General features: G+C 44.4%; 1 protein-coding gene across 1 annotated transcript in view; it reads right to left on the bottom strand.

Annotated features, from left to right (window-relative positions):
* Nucleotides 1–5,028: 5,028 nt before the first annotated feature.
* oscp1b (organic solute carrier partner 1b) overlaps nucleotides 5,029–16,666 on the bottom strand; it is a 78,730-nt gene continuing 67,092 nt past the window's right edge. Inside the window, exons 8-10 of the mRNA XM_087977019.1 lie at nucleotides 7,438–7,577; nucleotides 6,384–6,447; nucleotides 5,029–5,849 (exon numbers count right to left, since the gene is read on the bottom strand). Of these exons, the coding sequence (XP_087833145.1) occupies nucleotides 5,733–5,849; nucleotides 6,384–6,447; nucleotides 7,438–7,577 (321 nt within the window). The 3' untranslated portion in view covers nucleotides 5,029–5,732. The remainder of the gene's footprint in view (nucleotides 5,850–6,383; nucleotides 6,448–7,437; nucleotides 7,578–16,666) is intronic.

The following is a 16,666-nucleotide window of genomic DNA, read 5'->3' as shown; positions in this document are numbered from 1 at the left end:
AGATCTTTGCATCTTTGCTCTCCACCAGAGTTGTACCTGAGGACGAGAGGGAGGCAAATGTAATTCCTCTCTTCAAGAAAGGAAATAGGGAAATCCCCGGCAACTACAGACCAGTCAGTCTCACGTTTGTTGTCTGCAAGGTGTTAGAAAGGATTCTGAGGGATAGGATTTATGACCATCTGGAAGAGCATGGCTTGATTAAAGGCAGTCAGCACGGCTTTGTGAGGGCAGGTCATGCCTCACAAATCTTATTGAGTTCTTTGAGGATGTTACTAGACAAGTCGATGAGGGTCGAGTGGTGGATGTGGTGTATATGGACTTCAGTAAGGCATTTGATAAGGATCCCCATGGTAGGTCAGGAGGAATGGGATACAGGAAAATTTAGCTGTCTGGATACAGAATTGACTGGTCGACAGAAGACGCGAGTGGTAGTTGAAGGAATATAGTGGAAGGAAGGTAGTGCCTGGAAGTCAGTGGTGAGTGGTGTTCCACAGGGCTCTGTTCTTGGGCCTCGTCTCTTTGTAATTTTTATTAATGATTTGGATGAGGAGATTGAAGGATGGGTCAGCAAGTTTGCAGATGACACAAAGGTTGGAGGTGTCGTTGACAGTATAGAGGGCTGTTGTAGGCTGCAGCGGGACATTGACAGGATGCAGAGATGGGCTGAGAGGTGGCTGATGGAGTTCAACCTGGATAAATGCGAAGTGATGCATTTTGGAAGGTTGAACTTGAAAGTTGAGTACAGGATTAAAGACAGGATTCTTGGCGCTGTGGTGGAACAGCGGGATCTTGGTGTGCAGGTACATAGATCCCTTAAAATTGCTACCCAAATGGACATGGTTGTTAAGAAAGCATAAGGTGTTTTGGCTTTCATTAACAGGGGGATTGAGTTTAAGAACCGTGAGATCTATAAAACTTTGGTTAGACCGCACTTGGAATACTGTGTCCAGTTCTGGTCGCCCTATTATAGGAAAGATGTGGATGCTTTGGAGAGGGTTCAGAGGAGGTTTACCAGGATGCTGCCTGGAATGGAGGGCTTATCTTACGAAGAGAGGTTGACTGAGCTCGGACTTTTGTCATTGGAAAAAAGGAAGAGAGGGGACCTAATTGAGGTGTACAAGATAATGAGAGGCATAGATAGAGTTGATAGCCAGAGACTTTTTCCCAGGGCAGAAATTGTTAACACGACGGGTCATAGTTTTAAGCTGGTTGGAGGAAAGTATAGAGGGGATGTCAGAGGGGGTTCTTTACGCAGAGAGTTGTGGGAGCATGGAATGCATTGCCAGCAGCAGTTGTGGAAGCGAGGTCATTGGGGATATTTAAGAGACTGCTGGACATGCATATGGTCACAGAAATTTGAGGGTTCGTACATTAGGTTTACCTTACATGAGGTAAAAACGAGGTAAAACAAGCCTGACCACCCTGGCCGACCCATTGTCTCAGCATGCTCCTGCCCCACTGAACTCATCTCTACCTACCTCGACACTGTCCTATCCCCCCTAGTCCAGGAACTCCCCACATACGTTCGAGACACCACCCACGCCCTCCACCTCCTCCAAGATGTCCGTTTCCCCGGCCCCCAACGCCTCATCTTCACCATGGATATCCAATCCCTCTACTCCTCCAAGCCCTCCGTTTTTTCCTCTCCAGACGTTCCCAACAGTACCCCTCCACCGACACTCTCATTCGTTTGGCCGAACTGGTCCTCACCCTTAACAATTTCTCCTTTGAATCCTCCCACTTCCTCCAGACCAAAGGGGTAGCCATGGGCACATGTATGGGCCCCAGCTATGCCTGTCTCTTTGTTGGCTACGTAGAGTAGTTGATCTTCCGTAATTACACCGGCACCACTCCCCACCTCTTCCTCCGCTACATTGATGACTGCATTGGTGCCACCTCGTGCTCCCGCGAGGAGGTTGAGCAATTCATCAACTTCACCAACACATTCCACCCTGACCTTAAATTTACCTGGACCATCTCTGACACCTCCCTCCCCTTCCTGGACCTCTCCACCTCCATCAGTGACGACTGACTTGACACTGACATTTTCTACAAACCCACCGACTCCCACAGCTACCTGGATTACACCTCTTCCCAACCTACCTCTTGCAAAAATGCCATCCCGTATTCCCAATTCCTCCGCCTCCGCCGTATCTGCTCCCAGGAGGAGCAGTTCCACCATAGAACACACCAGATGGCCTCCTTCTTTAGAGACCGCAATTTCCCTTCCCACGTGGTTAAAGATGCCCTCCAACGCATCTCGTCCACATCCCGCACCTCCGCCCTCAGACCCAACCCCTCCAACCGCAACAAGGACAGAACGCCCCTGGTGCTCACCTTCCACCCTACCAACCTTCGCATAAACCAAATCATCCGCCGACATTTCCGCCACCTCCAAACAGACCCCACCACCAGGGATATATTTCCCTCCCCACCGTTCTGCGCCTTCCGCAAAGACCGTTCCCTTCGTGACTACCTGGTCAGGTCCACGCCCCCCTACGACCCACCCTCCCATCCTGGCACTTTCCCCTGCCACCGCAGGAACTGTAAAACCTGTGCCCACACCTCCTCCCTCACCTCCATCCAAGGCCCTAAAGGAGCCTTCCACATCCATCAAAATTTTACCTGCACATCCACTAATATCATTTATTGTATCCGTTGCTCCCGATGCGGTCTCCTCTACATTGGGGAGACTGGGCGCCTCCTAGCAGAGCGCTTTAGGGAACATCTCCGAGACACCCGCACCAATCAACCCCACCGCCCTGTGGCCCAACATTTCAACTCCCCCTCCCACTCTGCCGAGGATATAGAGGTGCTGGGCCTCCTCCACCGCCGCTCCCTCACCACCAGACGCATGGAAGAAGAACGCCTCATCTTCCGCCTCGGAACACTTCAACCCCAGGGCATCAATGTGGACTTCAACAGCCTCCTCATTTCCCCTTCCCCCACCTCATCCTAGTTTCTAACCTCCAGCAACACGATCCCCTGACTTGTCCAGACTTGTCCGACCTGCCCAGCTCCTTTTCCACCTTTCCACTCCACCCTCTCCTCCCTGACCTATCACCTTCATCTCCTTCCCCACTGACCTATTGTACTCTATGCTACTCTATCCCCACCCCCACCCTCCTCTAGCTTATCTCTCCACGCTTCAGGCTCTCTGCCTTTATTCCTGATGAAGGGCTTTTGCCCGAAACGTCGATTTTGCCTGTCCTCGGATGCTGCCTGAACTGCTGTGCTCTTCCAGCACCACTGATCCAGTACCTTCCATGAGGATCAATGGTTGGCACAACATCGTGGGCTGAAGGGCCTGTTCTGTGCTGTACTGTTCTATGTTCTATTACAACAAATACAAAAGTTTTCCTTATGTTTAAAACAATTTTAAAAAAAGGTGGTGCTAGAGACAAATGAAATGATTGGAATAACATGGTAGATATAAGAGTTATCCTAAACATCACTGATACAACTGCAGAATATTGTGTCCAAACTTGTCAATGTGCAAATCAACATGCACATAATTGCATGTACTCTTTAACCAACTAAGCTCCACATGTTTCAGTCCAAAGCAACATTGCCTGCTTCCATTGCCCATCCACATCAGAAGGGGAATAGCAACCGGCAACCTGCTGGAAAAGGTCTACTTCAACCAAAATCAACTCTCATTCAATGATTTCTCAACTTACCAGAAGTAACTAAGAGGTGCCACCCCAAATGATGAAAGTCATCACACTAGGAATAACAGTGACTCAAGAAAATAACCATCAGAAAGCACTCTCCCATTGTACATCCCACTGCCAGTTCCTTCAGCTTTTATCTCCCACAACATGTGGGCCCTTTTAAAACATTTCTGGGCTGGCCGAGGCTCTGGGCAACAGGGTCCCCAAGAATATACAGAGTGCAGCTCTAATGCATTTCAAACATTGATGTACCTAATTGAGAGTGTTCACTAACTAGACTTGGAGATGGACTTGAACACCATTAGTTACTGAAAAGGCTATTGCTTGGTCAAGTGACTGTGCAAACATTAAATAAATAATATAAAATATCAAGTGCCACTAATCCTCAATAGTTTGAATAAAACAACAGTTAACTTTTTTTAAAACAAAAATGCTTCAATGCATTTTGATTTTCAACTGATTATGAAATACAGCAAACTTTGAAGTTCACAAAACCAGGAACTGAAAGTTAGTTCCAGACCATAAAATTCTGTCAGGTTTACAATACAATTGACAACCAAGAGGAACACGGAAGGTTCAGAGGGAATACAAGAAAGCAAGTTAGAGAAATAAAATGGAATTATGAGGAAATACTGGTGGTCAATGTAAAGGGGAAATCCCAAAGTCTTGTTTCTGATAGCACATAAGTAGTAGAGTAGTGGTAAGGAGGATTTACACATGCAGGCAGTGGGTGTGGTTGAGGTAAGAAGTTAAGACATTCACCAAAGAGGTAGATACTACCCACACCATAATGGCAGAAGAGGAATTTTTTTTACTATAATTGTTCACATTTGATTTTAAAAAGTATTAGATAGCCCTGTTGGTAATCAAAATCGACAAAACACCTGGACAGGGTGAAATGCATCTGAGGATACTGAAGGAGGTGACAATGAAAATTGCAAGTTATAATCCTTCAACCTTCCCTCAACTTGGGAGAGGTCCCAGAAGACCAGAGAATTATAAACATGGTGCCCAAATCTTCCCTTGCATTATTCAACAACCCATCCCTTTATTTAATTTAAAGCCCTCTTTACAACCCTAGTTATTTAGTTCCATGAGGCACTGTCAAAGACAAAGACAAAATATTTTTGCAGAGCAAATACTGAAGCAAATACTGAAAAGATTACTTACTTAAACATTTTAACTTTAGCAAATAAAATAAAGTTAATCAAATCCAGTCCAACATCCAAAATAGGGAAGAATAAAAATGTATAGAATGAAAGCATTAAACCTCAATGTTAAAATAATAAATATTAAATCAAAAATAAATATGAATCAGATATGCTAAATACAAATTAAAGCTGACACTTAAATGTACATGTAATATTTTAATGAGGTTGTTAGTGTTCAAAGTTATTTAAAAACATTTACTGTCTGAAATTAATAATTCATCTTTAGAAATTCTAAGTTCTGAAGCCCAAATCTTGAGGCCAGCTCTGTTCTTCAATATTAAAAGCTGAACAAAGCTTTGTCTGTTTGATCAGATGTACAAATATCAACTGTCCAACCAGATTTTTATCCAACTGCCAGCAAGATGCCTTAGTGTGGCCCAATGGCTCCACTGCCATAGACTGTGATACCAGTCACACACAGTGAGCCTACTTTAGCCTCACTGACTGGTTTAAATTTTGCAACATACTTACTGACCATCCACATACCACATTTACATTCCCCTAATTTCCACCCATGGCCAACTAATCAGTTCGAGTTCCAGTTTTATCTGGTGTGATTTGATTTTCACAGATGCACATTCAAAAATTATGTTAAGAAAACACTTGTATAAAACTTCCACCAGTTCACTGGTCTGCAAAAATTCACAGCCAAGCCAACATCTCTGTTACCCCTTATCCCAATTCTTTTCCAGACCTCCATCCAGGTTCTGAAGGTCACAAATGTTTATGAATTATGAGCCACAGCCTGGTTGCTTAAATATTTACTATTTACAATGAGTTAAACTGAATGCAACAGTGCCAAAGTGCACAGAATTGCACAGAATGGGAATTCAGCTTTCAGAGGGTGTCACAGATCATCCATCATGGCCAGAAGATCATCTCCTTTACTGCAGCTGTGCTTCGGCTGCTCCTGGACATGGAATTCTTCCATTATTCGAGCTAATTCTTCATGCTGCTGCTGGTCCTGCAGAGAAGAACAACACATATGTTCCAAGTGGCAGTCTGCCGTTTTACTCCTTAATAAAACAAGATCCTTGATTGACTGAGAGAGTAAATGCACTGTCCACGATGCGCTATTACTTGTGCCTGAGGCAAGATCCATGTCTAAGCAGGCCCTCCTCAGAGAAGTTGGTAGTGGGGGAGCAGGACAATGACTGTCACTGTCCACTTAGGCTATGAAGCAACTGAGGAGCCTTCAGCTCTGGCCATTCAGTGCCACTCTGAGTGAACATGTGGGGGCACAAACCAGGATTGGGCTTGTATGTTACCACCTAGCCCCTGCTCACTACTTACATAACAAAATGAATTCATGTGCCCATTTAGCTGAATTAGCAAAGGGTCTGCTGGTTCCCACAGGTTTGAAGATCTTTGTTGATCCAGTGCTTTCAGCTGCCAAAGCTGGAGAAGGAAGGTGGGAGGTAGGGCATCACAGATGTGTCCAATCACTAAAATAAAAGGGGCAGCTTTTGCAAATAGTGATCCAATGATATTCGCTTACCTTAGAGACCTGTATGTCAATCACCTCATCAAAAAGCTCTGGAGACTTTATGGCTGCTGCTTGGCTGTAACGATAAAAATAAATCAGAATGAAATTTCCTGTGACAAACAGCCTGTCTTAGTACAGCCCTACTACAACCTCACTGACCGATTTTAACTGTGATATATTTTCTGACCATTCATATAGTTTGCCCTTCCTCTGCCTTCCATCCATGGCTATCTAATCAGTCACAGTCCCAGTTTTACTTGGTGTGATTTGATTTTCACAGATGCGCACACAAAAAATATCAAGAAGACACTTGCACAACCTATACAGATCTTCCTCCAGTTCACTGATCTGCAAAAATCTTTGACAAACAGCTGTCCCTTGCTCATCCAACATAGTAGGAGCAGTGTTTCTGTCTTCCCTTTACCTGGTTAATTTTGTTGTGTTATAGTGATGCTCTGGTTTCTTACTGATAGAGTTTTAGGATAACACAGTGGTACAGCTGTCTCCACTGAACAGAGGTCTGAAGGCATGGCCTAGACGGAGGCAGTGATGGCAAGCATCTTAAATTGCCCTTTCTCACTGTCCCTCTAACCTTACAGCACGGTATCACACCAACTCAGTTCCTGTGTGTGCTGAGGATTAAAGTATTCCAAGATGTTTTACTTGCTGCTTGGGGTTAACCTGCTCTATGTATCATTCCCCAGCTAAGCATATAAACAGGTAACACTGCTTCTGACTAGAAGGTACAAGGTACTGGTGCCAACTAGACTCTCAGTTGTAACATTCCAGCTCTCAAAGGCAGAGTCAGATGTGAAAAATTCATTTTCAAAGCATCTTACAGCACGGAATGTGACCATTCTGTTCTTCACGCCCAAGTGTATGTTCACAATGGAAAACATACATGTGGATGCTGAGGCGATAAAGTATGTGAAAGTTGATCTGCACAGGAAAGATGATGTAAAGATACAATGCGAGTAAGAGGGAAGGACCATGCACAAGAGAAAGAGCCGTGTATGTTTATAAATCTTGTTCCTGTGAATGACACAAAACAATATTGCCAACTTACTCCTCCTCTTCGTCTGTGCCAAACAGATTCAGCCGAAATCCTGGTTCAGTGCCCACAGGCTTTTTGATCTCTAGACCTCCCATTAACTGCGCCAATAAATTCAGCTCTTCCTTAGCCAGTGGGTTGGGTGCTGTATTCTCCTGAAACATAGCATAAGGAAAATGAAACGTTGAGAAAATAAAACAAGCAAGAACATAGATGATTATAAGGTTGGAATCTAACACAGACTGTACTGTTGTGACAGCATCAGTATCTAACTTTTGAGACAATGTGCTAATTTACATGGAAGATTTTGGGTTCTCTCTCAGCAGAGATCATCTGGTACTTATTGGCAACAGGATTTTAAACAGGGGTGCAGTGACTGGCAAAGGAAAAATATATTCTTGCCTTTGATGATTTTAGGGTTTACACAGAGGGGCAGCACAGTGGCTCAGTGGTTAGCACTGCTGCCTCACAGTGCTAGAGACTCGGGTTCAATTCCCGCCTTGGGCAACTGTCTGTGTGGAGTTTGCATATTTTCCCCGTGTCTGCGTGGGCTTTCTCCGGGTGCTCCGGTTTCCTCCCACAGTCCAAAGATGTGCAGGTTAGGTGAATTGGCTAAATTAGTGTCAGGTGGATTAGTCAGGGGTAAATATAGGGGAGTGGGTTTCTCTGCGGAGGGTCAGTGTGGACTTGTTGGGCCGAAGGGCCTGTTTCCACACTGCAGGTAATCTAATAAATGCTCAAAGTGTAGTGAATGTTGTATCACTGATTATCCATTTACCAAAGCAGGAAGTAAGAGTCTGTCAGTCTTCCACAACTGTTTATTTGTATTTATTAGTTCAATACAAACTCCTGTCTGCTCTCTCTCCTTGACCAACTCCCTGGTTTCAGAACACATGAAGAAGGGTCACGGGGCCTGAAATGTTAATTCTGTTTCTCTCTCCACAGATGCTGCCAGACCTGCTGAATTTCTCCAGCAATTTCTGTTTTTCTTACAGATTGCAAGTATTCACAATTCTTTGTTTTAGTTGAATAATTACATGTAATTGTGAGAATGTGTGCGTGTGTCCGTTGGGGACAGGGTACAGCTACAAGTTGTGCACTGATTGATTTGAGGCGGGAGAGAAACCTTTTGCATCTCTGTGAGGTATATATCAAGTCAACATTTTTCATCCTGGTGATGCATGTGAAGGTAAAAGCCAAGGTTGGAAACAGTTGCATTCCCTTAGACCATCACAAGATTTTAAATTCAGGCCCAATATCAGTGCCATCTCAGATTGCATTTGTACTTCATTCGTGAGCATCATTATTTCAGCCGACAAATAAATACATTTGGTAGCTGTGAGATCCCCTTATTATAAGCAAATTTATATTATATATTGATCTGCATTAGAACAGACGTCCACTATATTTAGTCATATTGAAACAAATAAAGGAATAAATTAGTGCTGTATGTTTTATTTTCCTGCTTAATGGTTCATTTGCACAGCGAGTGGAATGACTATACATAGGTGATGAGATCGGTAACAGTAGAACAGCAAATGGGAAGGCAAGTAAAACAGACCACCATAAAACTAAACGGCTTTTCTTTTAAGCTTATTTAATTTGATGCCTGCTGAAATGGGGAATTATTTATGGAGAGATAGAATACAAGTTGCTTTAGTAAACAACATTATGATTACTGGCGAGGAGAGTAAATGGGAAACACCGTTTTGGAAAGTGGGAGGAATTTTTAATTGATTACTATAAGAATTGTTATTCTGTGAAGGGTGCAACATGAGTCACATTTGAGGGGATACTATTCCTCATTTTGTTTAAAGTAGAAGTTGTCTAGAAAAAGAAAAGCCTTTATCATTTGTGTTTTTAGTGAGTTCTTACAGTAAAATGTTTAAACAAGGTGAAATCTTCACGTCGTGGCTGCAAATTCAAATCTGGAGCTATTTTCCCTGGAGGAGGAAGCTGACAGAATGTTTGATTGAATATTCGAATGTCTGAGGGGGCTAGGCAGCAGATAGGGAGAAACTTCTCATTTTTTAAAGGACTGAGAACCAGTGGATACAGACTTAAGGTGGTTAGCAAAAAAAAATTAGCGACATGAGGCAAAACTATTTTGTGCAGATAGTGGTTATAACTTGGAATGCACTCCTGCGTACATAGGCAAGGGCTAGACAGAAACCTTCAGCAGGCTGGACTCTGGCTTTTTTTTTTATTCATTCACATGATGAGGTTATCACTGGCCAAGCCAGCATTTATTGCTCATTCCTAATTACCCAGAGGGCAGTTAAGAGTGAACCACATTGCTGTGCGTCTGGAGTCACATGTAGAACAGACCAGGTAAGGATGGCAGTTTCCTTCCCTAAAGGAAATTAGTGACCCAGATGGGTTTTTCCGACAATTGACAATGGATTAATGGTTGTCATTTAGATTCTTAATTCTAGGTTTTTATTGAAATCAAATTCCACCAACTGCCATGGCAGGATTTGAACCCAGGTCCCCAGGATGTTCTCTGGATCCGTGGATTAACAATCCAGCGATAATACCACTAGGACATTGCCTCCCTCATAACACAATCCTGATCAAACTCAATATATAAAATTGATTCCCAATTTTGAATGATATTGTATTGTTAATAATAAATTTATCAAATCCCAACAAGAAACATTCAACCTCCATCATTATTCTGTATATTTTCCCTTTCTCTTTTGAGCACTTGAAATGTTGTAAGATTCAAGGCTCAGGGTCTAGTGCTGGAAAGTGCGACTGATATAGATTTTGTGTAGCCTTGGTGGGACAAACTTTATGGGTCAAAGGGCTTCTTTCACACTGTATGATTCTACAATAACAAAGCATTGCATTCAGTTCACATGTATATTTTTAGAAAACTAAATCTGGCAGAATAATATTACACTCTAGAAACAATCTTCAGGCCACTAAGTTTATTTCGTTTCCTGAGTTTTACTTCTGCATCTGTTGCCTTTTTGAAGTAAGTTTCAGAAATTCTCTTCTCTGAAAAGTCACAACCTGCAGGAACACAGCTTTTATGCTCATTAACCCACATACTTAGACTTCCATAATTCTGCTTTCAGAAGTAACGTTTTGAGTCCTGTGACCCCTCATTAAAACTGGATGCTACCAGACCTGCTGAGTTTCTCCATCAATTTCTATTTGTGTTTCACATTCCCAGCATCTGCAGTTCTTGGTATTGGTTAATTGATACTGTTTAAATTGAGCTGCCAAAGTCAACAGTTCTAAGTCTCACTCACCCCCAATAATCTTCAACCCCCTCTCACGGAATCACAGAGCAATTACAGCAGGATAAAATTGACAATCAGAGCTTCAAATGTCCTGCCCAATTGCAAAAGAAGAGTGCACATTCCAATGCAGTGGAGGCTGCTCCACATATCAGAATACTTGGACCAATATTTATAAAGGCCAAAGAATGGGAAATGCTGTGGTTTAGCTTGGGAAGCTAAGAAAATTAGTTGTTTAGTGACTAAAATACTCACTCTTGTGGAGGCATGGCATATGGGATACAATTTATCAAATCTTTCTTATAAAATTCTGTACAATGGTGTACTGAAGATAAAGTTAAAAATCACACAACATCAGGTTATAGTCCAACAGGTTTATTTGGTAGTACAAGCTTTCAGAGCATTCTCCTTCATTAGGGTTGCTAGTGAAGCTACACTATAGGTGATCCCCACCACCCTAAACACACACTTACACACTCATGCAGGCCCTCTCTCATACTCATGCTCTCTCTCCGACACACACTCACACTCATGTGTACACCTTCTTACAGACATATTACTGGGTCAGGAGAAAGTGAGGACTGCAGATGCTGGAAATCAGAGTCAAGAGTGTATTGCTAGAAAAGCACAGCAGGTCAGGCAGCACCTGAGGAGCAGGAGAATCAACATTTTGGGCATAAGTCCTTCATCAGGAATGAGACTTGTGGGCCGGGGGACTGAGAGATAGATGGGAGGGGAGTGGGGCTGGGGGAAGGTAGCTGGGAATGTGGTAGTAGATGAAGGTGCAGGTGCAAGTGATAGGTTGGAAAGGAGGGTGGTGTGGATAGGTGGGAAGGAAGGAAGATGGACAGGTAGGACAGGTCAAGGTAGCGGAGCTGAGTAGAGTTGGAGGCTTGGGACTGGGATAAGGTAGGGGGAGGGGAAATTAGGAAACTGGTGAAATCCACATTGATCCCATATGGTTGCAGTCCCAAGGCGGAAGATGAGGGGTTTTTCCTCTAGGCATCAGGTGGCAAGGGTTTGGCGATGGAGGTGGCCCAAATCCTGCATGTCCTTGGTGGAGTGGGACGGGAAGTTAAAATGTTCAGCCATGGGGGCGGTGGGGTTGGTGGGTGCAAGTATCCCAGAGATGTTCTCTGAAACAATCTTCAAGTTGGCGTCCTGTCTCCCCAATGTAGAGGAGACCACATCGAGTGCAACGTATACAGTAGATAACGTGCGTGGAAGTACAGGTAAATTTCTGTCGGATGTGAAAAGGTCCTTTGGGACCTTGGACAGAGGTGAAAGGGGAGGTGTGGGTGCAGATTTTGCACTTCCTGCAGTGGCAGGGTAAGGTGCTGGGGGGCATGGATCTGACTAAGGAGTCGCAGAGGGAATGATCTCTCCATAATGCAGATAGAGGTGGGGAGGGAAATATATTCCTGGTGGTGGGGTGTGTTCGCAAGTAGCGGAGGATGATGCGATGCATGTGGAGGTTGGTGGGGTGGAAGGTGCTGACCAGGGGGGGTTCTATCCCTGTTGCAATTGAAGGGGTGGGGTTCAAGGACAGAGGAGCGGGAAGTGGAGATGCACTGGAGGGCATCATTGACCATGTGGGAGAGAATTTGTGGTCTTTGAAGAAGGAGGCCGTCTGGGATGTCCTGTGGTGGAATTGGTCCTCCTGGGAGCAGATGCGGTGGAGGTGGAGCAATTGGGAATAAGGGCTGGCATTTTTACAGGAGGTAAGGTATAGTCCAGGTAGCTGTGGGAATCGGTGGGCTTGTAGTAAATGTCCATGTTTAGTCAGTTGCCAGAGAAGGAGATGGAGAGGTCTAGGAAGGGGAGGGAGGTTTCCGAGATGGTCCAGGTGAATTTGAGATCAGGGTAGAAGGTGTTTGTGAAGTTGATGAACTGTTCAACCCCTCGTGGGAGCACAAGGTAGCGTCGATACAGTCATCGATGTAGTGGAGGGAAAGGTGGGGAATGGTGCCTGTGCAGCTGCGGAAGATGGACTGTTCCACATACCGGAAGAGGCAGGCATAGGTGGGATCCATGCAGGTGCCCATGGCCACCCCTTAGGTTTGGAGGAAGTGGGAAGATTGGAAGGAGAAGTTGAGCATGAGGACCAGTTCAGACAGGCAAATGAGAATGTCAGTAGAAGGGTACTGGTTGGGTCAGCATGAGTGGAAAAAATGGAGAGCTTGGAGGCCTTCGTCATGGCGGAGTGATGTGTACAGGGACTGGGTGTCCATGGTGAAGATGAGGCGTTGGAGGCCAGGGAAACAAAAAGCTTGGAGGAAGTGGAGGGCGTGTGTGATGTCCCGAACACATGTGGGGTGTTCCTGGAGTAAGGGGGACAGGATGGTGTCAAGGTACGCAGAGATGAGGCAGGAGCAGGCTGAGACAAAGGGCATTCAGGTTTGTGAATCTTGGGGAGGAGGTAGAATCAGGCAGTGCAGGGTTCGCGGACAATGAGGTTGGAGGCTGTGGATGGGAGATCCCCAGAGGTATTTAGGTTGTGGATGGTCTGGGAGATGATGGTTTGGATATTACTCAGTCGTGTGCATGCATGCACACACACACACTCACTCACTCACTCCCTCACACACACATATATATAAGTCTATGGTGTGAATTTGCATTTGCAGATTTGTATTGACAGATACATGCAATTTTGTTCAAAAAGCATACAATCTGGAAGCAGTCAGTCCACGTGACATTTTATATATTTCAACTTTGGAAACAGAACCAGTCTGACTCAAGGTTGGAATACAGACAGACTCTAACCTCACACCTCTAATACATTGTGTGAGCTGAGTTGTCACTTTTTTTATAAAACCTTAAATTATCTCAGAAATGTGACTTGAAAGCACTTCTGGGATTAATGAATCGAAACCTGCAACCTATTCTAAGTGATTAAAGACTTAGTAGCAATCTAGGTTTGTTCAATATATGGCTTCAGTTGTATGACATTTTGATCTTTTATTATAAATTCTGTGTCCTACGATCCTACTCCACTAGCTAGCTGATGAAGGAGCAGCGCTTCTTCCAAATAAACTTGTTGGACTATAATCTGGTGTTGTGTCATTTTAAACTTAGTCCACCCCAGTCCAACACCGGCTCCTCCACATCGGTACTGAAGATAGTAGACCCACTGAATTTATGGAGAGAGCAACTCTCTGATTATCCTACTGAAAGAAATTTATGTAGGAAGATAATGATAGGGTCTTGGAAGAGGAACATCTTGGGACCACAGGACTTGGAGGTTTTTTGACTGTGTTTTGAAATTTGGTTGGATGTACAGATTCTAGTCTTTATTTAAAAAGAGAGAGAAGGGAATCTCTTAATTGTATTTAATTGTAGGCAGATAGTGAGTATTAACTAGAAATTCACTTCAGAAATTCACTTCCTATTAAGAGACTGACTGTAGCTGTGGCTGTTGGGAGAGGTGGCTTATGTTCAAACATGTCATTCGGATTGATTGACCTAGAGTTGAAAAGATAGCCCTGCACATTACAATGAGAGATGTAACTTGCAAACTTCTCAATATCTTTCCTTTAATCTCCTGTTACCTTCCTTTAGGTTATAATACCTTTTCCCAGTAGCCAGCAGTGGGAGGAAGGACAGCGAGGACCAGGGGCCTGCTGGGAGGGTAAGTTTAAAATTATATAAACTTAGCTCATGAATAGGTGGAGCGCACCCTGAGCAGGAGCAGACACGGGACTGCTGAGTAAATGAAGGAATATATCTGGGTGGTTGCGTTACTCAAAACACTACTTAGGTAGTGTCTCCCTCCCATCCTCCTCCTCTAATCCTGTGCACCGGATTGGGAAGGTAACTGTTTTTTTTAAATTCTTTATTTTTCTACAGTTTTTAGGGAATTTAGAACAGTGGGGATGGCGGTTAGGGCAGTTGAATGTTCCTCTTGCAGAATGTGGGAGGTAAGGGTCATCACTAGTGTCCCCGCTGACTTCTTCTGCGGGAAATGCACCCAACTCCAGCTCCTTGATAACCACATTAGGGAACTAGAGCTGGAACTAGATGAACCTTGGATCATTCGGGAGACGGAGGGGGTTATTGAGAGGGGTCATACCTCAGGTGCAAGAAAGAGACAGATGGGTTACAGTCAGGGGACGGAAAGGGCACCAGCAAACAGTGCAGGGGTCCCTGCGGCCGTCCCCCTCAATAACAAGTATACCGTTTTGGATACTGTTGTGGGTGGGGTAAGCAATAGGGTACAGGTCTCTGGCACAGGGTCTGACCCTGTTGCTCAAAAGGGAAGGGGAAAAGGAGCAGAGCAGAGTTAGAGGGACAGATAGGAGGTTCTGTGGGAACAAGACAAACTCACGGACGGTGTGTTGTCTCCCAGGTGCCAGGGTTCGTGATGTCTCGGATTGTGTTTTGGGATCCTCGAGGGGGAGGGGCAGTAGGCCCAAGTCGTGGTTCACATAGGGACCAACAACCTAGGTAGGAAGGGAGATGGGTCTTTAAAGCAGAAATTCAGGGAGCTAGGATGGAAGCCTAGAGCTAGAACAAACAAGAGTTGTTATCTCTGGTTTGTTGCTCGTGCCACATACTAGCAAGGCAAGGAATAGGGAGAGAGAGGAGTTGAACATATGGCTATTGGGATGGTGCAGGAAGGAAGGTTTAGGATACCTGGATAATTGGGGCTCATTCTGGGGTAGGTCTATAAACAGGATGGTCTATACCTGAACCAGAGGGGTACCAAAATCCTGGGGATGGGGGGAGGTTTGCTAAAGCTCTTTGGGAGGGTTTAAACTAATTCAGCAGGGGATGGGAACCTAAATTGCAGTTCCAGTGTCCAGGAGGTTGAGAGTAGTGAGGTCAGAAATATGATTTCAAGGTCGCAAGAGTTCACTGGCCAGCAGAAAGGTGGTTTGAAGTGTATCTACTTCAACTCCAGGAGCATCTGGAATAAGGTGGATGAACGTGCAGCATGGGTTGGTACCTGGGACTTCGATGTTGTGGCCATTTCAGAGACATTGATAGCGCAGAGACAGGAATAGTTGTTGCAGGTTCCAGGATTTATATGTTTCAGTAAGAACAGAGAAGATGATAAAAGAGGGAGTGGTATGGCACTGTTAATTAAGGACAATGTTACGGTGGCAGAAAGGATGTTTGAGGACTCATTTACTGAGGTAGTATGGGCTGAGGTTAGAAACAGGAAAGGAGAGATCACCCTGTTGGGAGTTTTCCAGAGGCCTCCGAAGAGTTCCAGAGATGTAGACAAAAGGATAGCAAAGATAATTCTGGACAGGAGTGAAAGTAACAGTGTAGATGTTATGGGGGACTTTAACCTTGCAAATATTGACTGGAAATACTATAGTTCGAGTACTTTAGATGGGTCAGTTCTTGTCCAATGTGTGCAGGATAGTTTCCAGACACAGGATGTAGACAGGCCAACAAGGGGCGAAGCCACAATGGATTTGGTACTGGATAATGAACCTGGCTAGGTGTTAGATTTGGAGGTAGGTGAACACTTTGATGATAGTGACCACAATTCGGTTATGTTTACTTTAGTGATGGAAGGGGATACGTATATAACGCATTGCTGGGGGAAAGGCAATTATGATGCAATTAGACAAGATTTAGGATGCATTGGATGAAGAAGGAAACTGCAGGGGATGGGCACAATTGAAATATGGAGCTTATTCAAGGAACAGCTACTGCGTGTCCTTGAGAAGAATGCACCTGTCAGGCAAGAGGGAAGTAGTCGAGTGAGAGAGCCATGGTTTACTAAAGAAATTGAATCTCATGTCAAGAGCAAGAAGGTGGCTTATGTTAGGATCAGGTGTGAAGGCTCACTTAGAGCGCTTGAGAGTTACAAATTAGCCAGAATAGGTCAAAAGAGAGAGCTAAGAGCCAGGAGGGGACATGAGAAGTCATTGTCAGGTATGATCAAGGAAAACCCGAAAGCTTTCTATAGGTATATTAAGAATAAAAGAATGACTAGAGAAAGATTAGGGCCAATCAAGGATAGTCGTGGGACATTGCAC

The sequence above is a fragment of the Chiloscyllium plagiosum genome, unplaced genomic scaffold (genome assembly GCF_037043375.1).
Source record: "Chiloscyllium plagiosum isolate Xiang-an unplaced genomic scaffold, Cpla_swu_hap1 HiC_scaffold_30, whole genome shotgun sequence".
NCBI lineage: Eukaryota > Metazoa > Chordata > Chondrichthyes > Orectolobiformes > Hemiscylliidae > Chiloscyllium > Chiloscyllium plagiosum.
This window is presented reverse-complemented; position numbering and strand designations above follow the sequence as displayed.